This window comes from Xenopus laevis, chromosome 9_10L, assembly GCF_017654675.1.
Source record: "Xenopus laevis strain J_2021 chromosome 9_10L, Xenopus_laevis_v10.1, whole genome shotgun sequence".
Taxonomy (NCBI): Eukaryota; Metazoa; Chordata; class Amphibia; order Anura; family Pipidae; genus Xenopus; species Xenopus laevis.
In genome coordinates, this window is record NC_054387.1 from 62,704,136 (window position 1) to 62,718,553 (window position 14,418).

Consider the following 14,418-nt stretch of genomic DNA (forward strand, 5'->3'; position numbering starts at 1 on the left):
GGCCCAACAAATGCAAGAGAATCATCCAATGAGAATCCCTCTCTTTTCCCATTTCTTGTTCCAGTAACTAGACCTGGAATCATCAAAATATTCTGATTACATCCATTATTAGGTCTGGGCCACCTATTTTAGACAGGGGACAATGGGAACCAGCTGGGGCAGCTACCGGGGGGAGTGTTGCATCACACGGCAAGAGACACCTAAATAAGGCTGTTTTTCTTTTCTTATTCACCCTGATGGGGTTAAAATAATTTCTTATTATTAGATCTCACAAAGCTGGGGCCTGTAGAACAGGGTTGTGCAATTATGGAATAAGGTTACAGGCCACTGCTAGCAGATTTATATACACTGATAGCAAAGTCCCTGCATAGAGTGGAAGGAGGGTACATGGAGGGAGTTATTGAAGCTTATACTACATTTTTTTTTTGTAATAATAGTTACCCTTTAAGCTTTAGTATGGTGTAAATAATAGCTATTGAAAGCAGCATTCGGCTGCTACAGAAAGGGACTGACACTGCTTTCAACAGCAATTACATTCACACATAACTATAAAACCATATTTTATTAATATATACTGGAAATTGTGGGGGTATTTAAATAAAATATAAAAAAGAAATATGGGGCTTGCCAGGCAGTGCCCCCCACAGGTGTCTGTGTGCCAGTGCAAGGTGCCATCCCAGAACCCTCCAGCCTGGCAGCACAATTTGCTGCAGCCCAGCAGTGACATTCTATACTGGGAGCAAATGTTATCAACACAGACCTGCAGAGAGGGAGGGAGGAGGAGAGGAAGAACACGACACTGGGGGGGGGGGACTCAGACATGAAGAAGACAGGGGAAAGATACAGCAAGAGAATAAACCAGGAGGGCAGGAGTCGGCATAGACAGAGAGAGGGTACCCCAGGAATCACAGCTGGGGAGCAGGGGCTGAGGCCATAGGGTGCTGCTTATTTGAAGGGGGTGGCACAGAAAGGCAGAGAGCAAGGAGACTGGGATAAAGCTGTCTGACCCACTTAGCTCAAGCTGGATTGTTAGATTCTTCCTACCCATGCCATGTGAGAGGGTGGGAGAAGAGCTTGGGAACAGTATGGGATAGGAGTCATAAAGGAAGGAGCTCCAAGCAACCCAAGGCTGCAAGATGGAAGTGATGGAGCAAGAGGAGTCTCAGCAGGTAAGTGATACCTACAGTATAATATGCTTCCTGCACACTTGGGCCAATTCAAGGGCCAACAGCAGGGCTCTTCTTTATTGTACTGGGCCCTAGGCTTCCATTAAATTCCTGTAGATGGGGCTGCTGTTGTGCTACAGGTGCCAGCATCTTATGGCAAGAAATAATGCGCTGGGGCTATTGGATAGTGACACCACCTGGCCTTACTAGACACACTGTCCCATATACGGTATGTCTGCCCCTTTAAAACTAAACATATATAAAAGCCACAGGACACCAGTGCAGATTTCATCATGCATCTATATTAATTGCTAATTAGGTATTGTTAGTTCTACAATTCCATTCAAAGTTGGGGGAAAAGGTGATTGCCGGGCCTGACTGAGATTTAACATGACCTTGGAAATAAGCACTGATCCTTATCCAATGACAAGCAAGCAACATGATTCCTACCCCAACAATTTTGCCCCCAGCAGTCTCACTGCAGTTCGAAAGTGCCTATTTCCTAGAGACTTTTCCTACTGGAGTACACTTGGACAGCCAATCAAACACAACTAAAGCTGGTACACTGCATGAGCAACAACCAACCAGAGCATTGGTTTTTAGCAATCCACGGGAACGTTTTCAGTGCAAGCATAACCTGCATGGACAGGGACAATGCATTGAAGGGATCCTGCTGAGACCCTTGTCTGACCTTGATACAGAAAGGGAGATTTATCAGCTGCAGCCTGTCAGCCTATTCATCTGGGTACAGTTACCACTCCTTGCAGGGGATCCCATGGACATTTCAATTCTTGGGATTTACTGCCTCAGAACAAGAGCTTGGATCTCACATTGGTTAAATTGTTTTCAACAACTCATTTATCTATTAGATTATTGTAATGCCACCACTATATGGCTCTGTGTCCTTAATAAAGCATTATAGACTATGGGCAGTCATATGTGCCCCAGTATCCTTATAGTGATTGGTCAGGGCTGTGGAGAAATGGAGGTTGACTTTATTGACATATGGCTGTTGTATCTCCAGGATCTTACAGAAGAACTATGATTGAGAGCAAAGTGCACAAAGTTCTACTGCAGGGCTGTCCAACTCGAGACCCCCCATTGTGTGGCCCTCCATATCAAAGTCTGCCTGCTGTGTCTGTTACCTTGTGTAAAATTTAAAAGGTATCAGTACAGAGATTAACTGGCCCTTGCATTGTTTAAACCTCAAATTCAGACTCAAATCCCCTTTTTGTTCACACATGTAATCCCCCCTGCATTGTTCACACTTGTGACACCTCTATTGTTCACACCTGAGACCCAGACTGAAACTGCCCACATTGTTCACCTGTTCACACCTTATTCAAAATGGTAAGGGGGCACCAGCACTGTGTCACTGTATGTAGTACATATTAGACTGATAGTTTTCCCTGTCTCCTGCTCTGTTCTGTTTTCCCTATACTCCCTGTGTGTGTCATACTTTGCCTGACTTTGCTCCCTGTGTTTGCCACACTCTGCCTGCCCTATGATCCCAATGGAACATAAGCCTGGTATTTGTTCTGGGGGTTTGTTAGCATCTGAAAATTATTGTTAGGGGCCCCTAATGTGTTTAATCATATGCTGGGGTACTGTATTATACACAGGGGTGGAGGAGGCATATGGATTTAAGGGTATGTCTTAATATGACTTAACTTTTTTCACATATGAGTGACATCCCTGCCGGTACCAGGCCAAGGTAGTTCGGCACCCTAGGCAAGAGCTTCAATCAGTCCTGCATTACCATTTACATCCTTACCATGATTTTTAAATAAAGAAAGCAAGAAAATGTACAGCACTTTTTCATTTATATTACTGCCTCCTGTACCTGTACCAGCAAGCCCAGCAGCCATCCCTCATACTGCCCCCCTGTACCTGTGCCAGCAGCCTTCCATTATACTGCCCCTCCCCATACCTGTACCAACAAGCTCAGCAGCCATCTATCATACAGTCCTCCAGCATCCATCATATTGCCCCCAATCTTTACCTGTGTCAGCAGAAGCCAAAAATAAATCTGATCACATCATATTGCCCCCAAGTATTTATGTACCTGTGCCAGCGCCCAGCCCAACAGCAAACAAATGGGCCCAAATCTGTACCTGGCTGTGCCAGCAGGAAGCTTCACACTTTACAGTAATAGAAAGAATGTCTTCAGTTCAGTGCAACTGTGCAAGGCTGAGAGCAGCGAGAGCCACACCAAGCAGCCCCCCAGCTCTCTGTCTCTCTCTGACACCCAACAGCATCAGTGATGTCATTGACGCATGTACGCACGTCACGCTGCACTGCTGCACCACACAGAAGGAGCTATTACTTGCTGGCAAGAGGGAGAAGGTGAAGGAGGGGAATTCCACCCGACTGAGTGACCATGATTACTGAAACAAATGATCAAATAAACGCTTGAAAAAAATGAAACTAAAAAAAAAAAACCCCCATTAAAAGTGCGCCCCTCAATGATGGCATCCTAGATAGCCGCTTACTCTGCCTACCCCTAGTTCCAGCCCTGATCCCTACAGTGAGCACCAACCATCTGTTTTTTGGTGTTTTATTAATGTGGACATGGTCTTACGGTAACATGGGTGTGGTTTAAAGTGGGTGTGGTCTAAAAACAGGGAGTGGCTAACACTGGCTTCCGTTATCGGCCCTCCACCATGTAGAGTAGAAAAATTCCGGCCCTCAGTCCCATAGAAGTTGGACAGCACTGTTCTACTGTATAGGGCTGCGTACAAAAGTAGAGCTGTATGAATAAAAATAAACATAAAATGTATATTTTGGTCTTTAGATGGCTTATTTTGCATGTGATTTTTTTTGATTAATCTATTTTACAATTAATATAATGAAGCTGCCATGCTGGTTATTACTTTACTGTCGCTGATTATACCCAGCTTATTGCAGAGTATTTTACAAAGAAAACTAAGCTGCTGGGGATGCTGTGAACAGAAGTTTCGCTTGCTACTCCAGTTTCAAGGCACTCATTGGTTAATATAGGGTGGGATTGTAATAAGCTCTCACACTCTTTTATCTTTAAGGTGCCCATCTTCTTTGGAGCAGGACCTCCCTTGTATGAAGCCCCAGGTACGATCTGCTTGTATACTTCCCAGTGTTGCCAGGTATTTCTCAGGCCAGAATCATGTGGGCTGACTCTGAGCATCTGATTGGTGGCAGGGTTATATATTAAGACCCCCAATACAAGTGCTAAAGCGCTAAATTGGCCCTAATGCATTCAGCACCTTGAACTGGATTAAACTTTCTGGGCACTACCTCTGGGCACTCACCCACAGGGCAAGTTTTAAAGTCTGAAAACCATGGCAGCTTGGCAGCTATGGAATATTATTACCTGTTTTATATATTTCTCCCAAAGTTGCAGCCATGCCAGGAATGGATACTTTTTCCCATATGTCATTGAGTCAGCTGATATCCCTGTAGTTCTAAGTAATCATATCAGTTTTTTGTTATCCAGTCCCCTAGGGTTACTCACAGGGTTACTGATGGACAGTTGGTTTGCTTGAAAATTGTGTGTAAAAAAAAAAAGTAAATATCTCTAACAGAAAACTGTTTTATATTAAATATAGACCTTTCGGAGTGTTAGCACCTCCACTTGATCTCAGTGCCTTGCTCATAGATCCCTTCTCCTGTCTGCATCAATATCTAAATATTTCTGTCCTAGTCATGCTGTCCCTCTCCTGCAGATCTGGGGGAAGATGCCAGCCTTTACATGGAGTTCATGATGAAGAATTGCTGTTACAATGCCATTCCTACTAGCTGCAAGTTGGTCGTGTTTGACACCACACTCCAGGTCAGTAAAGAGATCTCAAAGACGAAAGAAAAACACATTTTTGGAGGAATCAACCAAAAGAAGACAACTATTTTTCTAAAATGCTAAATAGGTTATTGCCCTCCTTGATAATTGTAATTTCACCTTTATAGAAAGCAATCAGGAGGAATTTGGTTGGCTAGTTACAATGAATTATAAAAATACAGTCTGGCTTTCAGTGGGATAACTAGATTTTACTGGGCCCTACAGCTAATTTTAGTCTCCCAAAATGTTTAGATGTTGAGCTATTTTGACAAAATTTATTTCAATTGTATATGAATCAGAGCCTCATGGGGCAACTATACTTCCTGGGCCCTCCTGCAGCTGCAGTGGTTGCCTCATCTCTAGTTATGCCCTTGCTGGCTTGTAGGCCATTAGCTAACTAGCCGGCTATTGTTGGCTGGATTGTAGAACAGCAGGTGTTTAAAATATAACTGTGGGTACCACAAAATGCTCCTTTATTAGGGCAACTCATACTGTTACTTTTAAATTATCCACCTGCTCTTTGTCATTGAAGTGTCTTTTGATGTGCCAGGGGCTCTAAAGAGATGTACATCTCTTCAAGGGAATTCTAAGGTTTGGACATCAGCTCTGTGGTACCAGGTTGATGTGCCAGGGTTATATTAATGGCCTATATGGAATGGAATTTTATAAGAGCACTGCTAATTAAGCAGTTATGCGATTATGCTTATGATATGTATATGCATACTTTATGCTTTGGGATATGTCTAACAAAATAAACAAAGGTCCGGATGGTATTCATCCCAGGGTACTTAGCGAGCTTAGCTCTTTACTTAATTTTTCAGGATTCATTGAGGTCTGGCATGGTCACTAGAGAATGGCGAATAGTGCTGCTATTCAAAAAGGGATCCCGTTTTCAGCCTCAACGGGATGGCAGTGGATGTGATTTACTTAGACTTTGCTAAAGCATTTGATACAGTGCCACACAAAAGGTTACTGGTTAAATTAAGGAATGTTGGCCTGGAACATAGTATTTGTACCTGGATAGAAAACTGGCTAAAAGATAGACTACAAAGAGTGGTGGTAAATGGAACATTTTCTAATTGGACCAGTGTTGTTAGTGGAGTACCGCAGGCTCTGTACTAGGTCCCTTGCTTTTCAACTTGTTTATTAATGACCTGGAGGTGGGCATTGAAAGTACTGTTTCTATTTTTGCAGATGATACTAAATTGTGCAGAACTATAGGTTCCATGCAGGATGCTGCCACTTTGCAGAGTGATTTGTCTAAATTGGAAAACTGGAAAATGAGGTTCAATGTTGATAAATGCAAGGTTAAGCACTTTGGCAAAAATAATATAAATGCAAGTTATATACTAAATGGCAGTGTGTTGGGAGTTTCCTTAACTGAGAAGGATCATGGGGTTTTTGTAGATAACAAGTTGTCTAATTCTGGGCAGTGTCATTCTGTGGCTACTAAAGCAAATAAAGTTCTGTCTTGCATAAAAAAGGGCATTAACTCAAGGGATGAAAACATAATTATGCCTCTTTATAGGTCCCTGGTAAGGCCTCATCTGGAGTATGCAGTGCAGTTTTGGACTTTTTGGAGAGGGATATAAATGAGCTGGAGAGAGTGCAGAGTTGTGCAACTAAACTGTTTAGATGGATGGAAGACTTAAATTATGAGGGTAGACTGTCAAGATTGGGGTTGTTTTCTCTGGAAAAAAGGCGCTTGCGAGGGGACATGACTACACTTTACAAGTACATTAGAGGACATTATAGACAAATAGCAGGGGACCTTTTTACCCATAAAGTGGATCACCGTAGCAGAGGCCACCCCTTTAGACTAGAAGAAAAGAACTTTCATTTGAAGCAACGTGGGGGGTTCTTCACAGTGAGGACAGAAAAATGCACCTTTATCTTTCCATCAGTCGTAGAACCAAAGAGAATGGAATGGCGCTAGTCAGTCATTGTCATCTCAATGTGCTGTCAAGTTCTTGTAAAAGGGGAATTCCATCCAAAAAATCATGAATTTTTTTTCCTTAAAGGAACAGTTCAGTGTGAAGATAAAAACTGGGTCAAATAAATAGGCTGTGCAAAATAAAATATGTTTCTAATATAGTTAGTTGGGCAAAATGTAATGTATAAAGGCTGGAGTGACTGGATGTCTAATATAGTAGCCAGAACTCTACTTCTTGCTTTTCACATGGGACATTACTGTTCAGTGAGTTTGCAATTTATTCTCAGCATGCAGCTCAGATTCAAAAGCAACAGTATGACCCATATGCCCCCCCCTCCAAGTCTCTAAACAGTCAATGTAAACCAAGAGAGCTGCAAAGCAGGAAGTAGTGTTCTGGCTATTATGTTAGACATCCAGTCACTCCAGCCTTTACACATTTCATTTTTGGCTAATTAACTATATTAGAAACATTTTTTATTTTGCACAGCCTATCTATTCGCCCAGTTTTTATTTTTACACTGAACCCCCTTTAAGGGGTTTGAGTTCCCCTTTAATAGCTGCACATACAAACATCATAAAGTTTTAATGGCCAAAATGGGATTGGATAACGGTGCAGGTCACGTTTCCTAATTAAGGTCCCCGGCTAAGTCTTTTGAAAGTTGATATGTAAGAAATTCACATCATCCCTGCTGATTCATCAGTTCATTTATATGCATGCTGCTGACCACACTGGTTTCTGTGCAAACATGTAGAACCCATGCCATCTGATTACTAGCCCTACAGCATGTGGGTTTTACGTGTGCCTAGGTTTAAAATGGCATGGAGTTATCCCTGTATTCTGTTTTGTATTATTTTCCCTTACAAATCTGTCATATCACTCCTTCCTTCTGATTTATTTATTGTTTGGCGCTGTTTCCTGCTCACTGTCTCACCCTAGATAAAGAAGGCGTTCCTGGCACTTGTGGCCAATGGAGTACGGGCAGCTCCCCTCTGGGACAGTAAACAACACTGCTTTGTGGGTAAGTACTCTCAAGTCCAGGTTAATGGTATGACAAAAGAGTGGGGGGGCCCCTAACAACATTGATACAATTTAAATATCTCATTAAATGCAACTGGTGTGACCCAATGCAACTGTCTTTTCCCCAGGTATGCTCACCATCACCGACTTCATTAATATCCTGCACAGATACTACAAGGCGCCCTTGGTACGAACCACAATTTCCTCCTCTCTTCCGTTATATTAGTCTCTAATATTATTTCTCATACTTTGTTTTCTGTATCTGGCTATAGGTTCAGATATATGAACTGGAGGAGCACAAAATAGAAACATGGAGAGGTAATGTGAGATCTGATGTCTGCACTACATGGGGAATACATTGCAAAACCTTTATTGTTTTTTATGTGATTTGTTAAAACTACAGTATTATAAAAATTAATGTTCCTGCTACTTCAAAATATGAGCCCCAGAAATCCCTGACATATGTAACCGAGCCTGCAGCCTTGTGCCTTTATGTGGTCACAGAACTTCTCAGTGACTTCTAATATGCTTATAATTTACAGTAGGAGTACATTATCCATTATAATACATGCGTGATACTCAGAGTTTCCTATATAATTTGGCCTGCAGCCTTGTGCCTTTATATGGTCACAGGACCCCTTAGTGTCATCTAAGATCCTTATAATTGACAGTAGGGGGTACATCATCCCTTATAATATATGAGTGATGTTCAGAGTTCGCCGTATAACTCAGCCTGCAGTCTTGTGCCTTTATATGATCCCAGGACCCCTCAGTGTCATCTAAGATCCTTATAATTTGCAGTAGGGGGTACATTATCCCTTTTAATATAGGAGTGATACTCAGAGTTCCCTGTATAACTCAGACTGCAGCCTTGTTTGTTTATATGGTCACAGAACCCCTCAGTGTCTTCAAATATCCTTAAAGGTTACAGTATACCATGTGACACATTAAAGTAAATGTATAAGTAAGGTGCAATTAAAAAAAAAATATGAAAGTATTATTTTTCTGATCTCCTTTTCTTTAGACGTGTACCTGCAAAGTTCTTTCAAGCCATTAATCTATATCTCCCCAGCAGACAGGTAAGAGAGCAATGAGTCCTGCAGCTTTGTGTCGGAGTCAGTTGTTTTGGACTGTAAAATGTAAAATATAGTGAGAGACTTGTAAGATGCTATTAATCATGTTGCTGATTCTTCATCAGCCTTTTCCAAGCTGTGTATTCACTCATCAAGAATAAGATCCACCGGCTACCAGTAATGGATCCCGTATCTGGCAACATCTTGCATATCCTCACGCATAAACGCCTACTCAAGTTCCTTCACCTCTTTGTAAGTCAAATCACTGTATTATCGGGACGTATACAGTATGTACTACAAGTACAGTATGTATGCAAATACATACAGTATTCATGTGCCACAATGCATTTGTCCTTTGCAGGGTGACACTCTGCCTAGGCCACAGTTCTTGCAGAAGACCATCCTGGAGCTGGGCATCGGCACTTTCAGGGATATAGCAGTAGTGCAGGACACTTCTTCTGTCTACAATGCACTGGAAATCTTTGTAGAGAGGAGAGTTTCTGCCCTCCCTGTAGTGAATGAATCTGGTGAGTCCTAAGCAGAGTCTTTCCCAGACTGTCCTTGTGGTACTATGCGCATCCTTTGGCCCAGCCTGTCCATGCATTATTACACTGTTTGTATGTCCCTTAGGTCAGTCTCTCCCTGTATTACTATGTACTTTCCTCTGGTCAGCCTGTCCCTGCATTACTCTGCATCACCATACCTGCATTGCAATAACACACTAAGCTAGCCTGTCCCTGCTTTACTATAAACCACTGCAGGCCAATCTGTCCCTGCATTACTATGCACCTTCACAGACCACCTTGGCATTACTATGGCAAATACTCAGGCCAGTTTGTCCCTACTATGCATGATTTCCAGCACTGCTTATCCCTACATTTTTATGCAGAACCCCAAGGCTGTGCAGCACTTATTATTTCTCTCTGCCCCACTGTGTTTTATTTGTATCAGAGTTACCTTTATGTGCTTGTTTTGCAGGGCAGGTGGTTGGACTATATTCCCGCTTCGATGTAATAGTGAGTATTCTTCCACTCCCTTAATGCATGGCAGATCAATAACTAAGCTCCTTCCGGAAGGTCAGAGAGGACATCACTCAAAGTCTGTGCTTTCCCTGTAACATATTATTTCTTCCTGGTGCCTAACAGTTCCCTCTCTGCCCTTGATACCACATATGGGTACATAAATCTCTTTATTTTCAGCATCTTGCAGCACAGAAGATCTATAACAACCTGGATATCAGTGTGCTAGATGCTCTGCGCTTGCGTAGCCTGTGTATCGAGGGGGTCCTCATGTGTTATCCCCATGAAAGTCTGGAGGTGGTCATTGATCGAATTGTACGAGAACAGGTATGTACTATTATGCCTAGCATCTCAGAGCATCTCCTGCAGAAAGTGGGGATAATTGGGGAGTTCCACAATAATAATACTATAAAGGCACAAGGCTTAGAAAATTAAACCATTAGATCCATAATGTCTGTAATGGATCTGTGGGTGGAAGCATGATCGCTTATGTTGCAGAAAACAACCCAGCGTATCATAAGCTTCTATCAAACTATTATTTAGGATTTCTAATATAAAGGGTAATGAACATGACAGTATCCCTGTAAAAGCGAGAGCCTAAAGGCAAGTGTCTGGCTTTGTTCTTTCACCTTTAATCAGACAGTACGTTCTCACATTCCTTATATTATTAAATACCTGTATATTCTGCCTCATATCCTGTCTTCTTCTTGCCACTTCCTCCCAATCCCAGATTCATCGCCTGGTTCTGGTGGATGAAGAGCGTCGTCCTCTGGGTATTGTGTCTCTCTCTGACATTCTTCAAGCGCTGGTGCTCACTCCCGCAGGTATTGATGCCCTTAATTCCTAACCCTGGGAAGGCTCTTTTCTACCTTCACCCTGCACCTCCTCTTCCTCCCAAAGGCACAGGTAGGCTTCCCCTTGTGTAAGACAGGAGCAAATGTGGGTGTTGGAGACTGTCCGCACTGCTCCTCTCTGCCGTGTGTCTGACTTGGCTTTGATGAACCCCTCTCTTTTGTACTTGGCAGTGTGAATCCCACAACTACGTAGCCCTGCATCCCTTTATTTGGCATATCTGATCCCCTACATTTCTGTGTTTGGAAATGTGGATCCCTGTGACTATTTATCTCTGTCCTTGAGCCCCAACATCAGCCACAAAACCAAATCCACTTAGCCACATTCGGAGCCCCCCTTGGGAAGTACATCCCCAGTATATTTCCCATGGTCAGACAGAGGAGCATCTGTTTTGCTCCTGAGTTGAAGCTGGTTTGTTAGGGGAGTGTTTAAACTGCATCTATATCTATCTGATTGATCAACACTGCATTCCAGACTCACAGAGGTCAATGTAAATAGATAGCTTCCTCCCCTGATCTGTTTCTTAATTGGGCACAAACCCTTTACCAGTCCCACAGTGCCACATTGGTGATGCAAGCAGTCCTCTATAAAAATAAAAATATTAATGTCTTCCGTATGCCATCTGTGCCATGCAACCCTGGCACATGCTAGATTGCCAGAATCCTACCGTTGGATTCATCACTGCCAAGGGCAGACATTTACGGTTCTTTATATGAGCTCCAGCTGCAATCTGCAGGCAAAGTACAAAGTGTACCATGCCCACATTGTAGTAAATGAGGTCTAGTATATTTTACGATAATGATAAATCACTCAAAAATTAAATCATGACTCCTCCATCATCCTACGACCTACATGAAATTGTATAGCTATGTTTTACCCTAAATTACATCAGGTTATTTGTATGTTATCTCCATTCCCCCTGCATGCCAAGCTCTGCCATTCTGCTCCTCACTCTGCTGGTGCTTTGCTACTTTACTGAGTGCTAGTTGAGTCCTTTGCTTTGCCAGTTTGACTAATGTGATGCCTTGGCCTCAACACAGTACTTTTTACCATCATGCAATTCTGTATATAGTTACATGTTAATTAAATTGGCCATCTGAACAGCATTATACTTACCCTAAGTATTATTAAATTATGCTATAAATTAGCCTTTAATTCTTCTGCTGGTTGGTAGTTTCAGGTGCCACCTTATTGCCCATCACAGAGCTGAATCATTTCTCTCCCACTCAGATATACTCTATCTCGAGGTTTCAGCACCTTGTCTTCTTTTGTCCTAATCAGACAAGTTTTATCCTTCAGGACAGTATTAGTTTTATTAACCTAAAGGGCTACTAAAATATTTCTGGTGATGATGTAACCACTTGGAATGAAACCAAGGACCATTTGCATTAGATAGTTTTTAAACTTAACCCTGGGCAAGTGAATATAATCTCTTCAGAATACTTACCGAGATTCAAGTGTGCTATTCTCTTTCCCATTGTTATTATTCATATTCTCTTGCCTTGATTACTTTTAGCCTGGGTACACTGCGTAAAGAAGATTTATGGTGCAGTAGACCACTCAAGTGTCCATATCTTTATAATCCTGCTTCATACTAGGTCAATGTAATGGAAAATCAACCCATCGGGGGGGGGGGAAGAGCATTCCAGGAACAGGAAATACTAAGAACTAAAGTTTAAAGTACCGGGTAACAATAATCACTTACATAGAAAAAGGTTTCATCTATATTGGACTTATTTGATAATGTCAAGGTTGTCAGATTCCATTTACTTTATAGCTTCGCTTAGCACTGCTACATCACGCTACCCAATTGGCACCCTAGAATATGGTCTACTGGTCATTCCCAGTCTTTGCCACCGAATTCTCATGTTGCTGTGTAGACTTAAATATTGTCTGTTGTGTCCTGCAGGTATTGACCGCAATTCCTTGTGACCCGTTGAAGCTCAGGATGTTAAGTATGTTGCACTCGTGGATTGGATTGGTGTGATTGGATGTATTTGTGGTTCTGTAACCAGAAGGATGATTCTGGACATAGTCTGAAAGAGAAACATTCTATCAAGGTCTAGAAGATTATGGTAGATACTTCCAGGCAATGAAGGACTGATGGAGGCCAAAGATGAAGAATGGTTGTTGAGAGGTGGATGGGACATCTTTCATATTGCAAAGCCTCTTCCATCCAGCACCTCATAAACTGACAATCCCCAACTGTTTTACAAACATGGTACATGCCACAAAGGAACCTTTTTTATTCATTAATATCTTTGAACAGAGTATGGGATGTTGTCAGGTGGATGGATGTTCTTGGGTTGATGGCTCAGCTGGAACCATCAGCCACACATGAAGCCACGCATTGGCGATGCTTGGTAAAGAAGTGGATCATTGGACATTCAGTCACCTACATATAGATTATGTTTACACCCCTCTAATTTAGGGAAGGCCATCTTGTAGGCACCTTTGGCTGTCGGGGATCCTGGGATTCATAGTTTAACATGAGCTGATGAGTTCAAGGCTGGATTTTCTGGTACCAGTCAGCCAATGGCTTATGCAATTCTCTTTAAGGGAATAATAGTCTGATCAGCATTTTACCAAATGAAAAGAAAATTAATGCCAGAAAATGCCCTTTATGCATTTACCCATTGAGTTCACTTAGTCTGCAAAATCTCTAGAAAGCGTGATATTTAATTGCAAGATCTTTACCATTGTAGTGCTTTGTGTCCCAAACTATGAATGTATATTGTATAATGTTCTACTGAACTCAGCAGGTTTGACTTTGCTTAGACTACTACTAATAAAGGTTGACTGAACACAGTAGGGTAATAGCAAAAATACTACAATAATAAATAAATACCTTTTAAAAAATGACAGAAATAATGTTTGTGTGTTTATCATATGAATACGTTTTGTGGCTACCCTTTATTAACATTAAATTGGTAGTATATGTCTATATACACCCTTTTCAACATCAGCAAAATAAATGGAACTTGTGTATTCTATCATTACTTACCGTATATACTCGAGTATAAGCCGTCCCGAGTATAAGCTGAGGTACTTAATTTTATCTCCAAAAACTGGGAAAGCTTATTGACTTGAGTATAAGCCGAGTATAAGCCTAGGGTGAGAAATGCAGCAGCTCCTAGTAAGTTTCAATCAAATACATTGAGGGTTTCTGCTCCCTTTGGAGGTGCCGGCGTCTCGTTTTTGGAAGCCGACGACCATTCTTGGATGCCGGCGACTATTCTTGGAGACTATTCTTGGACGCCGGCGACTATTCTTGGACGCCGTTGACTACTCTTAGATGCCGGCGACCGTTTTTGCACTTGACCCGAGTATAAGCCGAGGTAGAGTTTTTCAGCATATTTTGGGGGCTGAAAAACTCGGCTTATACTCGAGTATATACGGTAATTTAAATAGAGTTAATGAACTCTGTTTACTCAGCCCTCATCCTTCCAACCTTTTTTTGTGTCTGTTTTGACTTTCAGATAAGCAGGGGGGTCATTATGGAGGGAATTTATTTTGGATGACATTACTTACATTTTTATATATTTG

The 14,418-nt window shown here is 41.9% G+C and overlaps 1 protein-coding gene across 1 annotated transcript; it reads left to right on the forward strand.

Moving 5' to 3' along the window:
- Positions 1 to 881: 881 nt before the first annotated feature.
- On the forward strand, positions 882 to 13,731 carry prkag3.L (protein kinase, AMP-activated, gamma 3 non-catalytic subunit L homeolog). Its single transcript, NM_001086963.1, is given in 13 exon segments — positions 882 to 1,169; positions 4,208 to 4,253; positions 4,868 to 4,974; positions 7,848 to 7,929; positions 8,057 to 8,115; positions 8,201 to 8,246; positions 8,953 to 9,007; positions 9,127 to 9,253; positions 9,363 to 9,528; positions 9,980 to 10,017; positions 10,201 to 10,347; positions 10,751 to 10,844; positions 12,782 to 13,731. Coding segments are annotated over 13 exon segments (1,023 nt in total). The 5' UTR covers positions 882 to 1,136; the 3' UTR covers positions 12,805 to 13,731.
- The last annotated feature ends 687 nt before the right edge of the window (positions 13,732 to 14,418 follow it).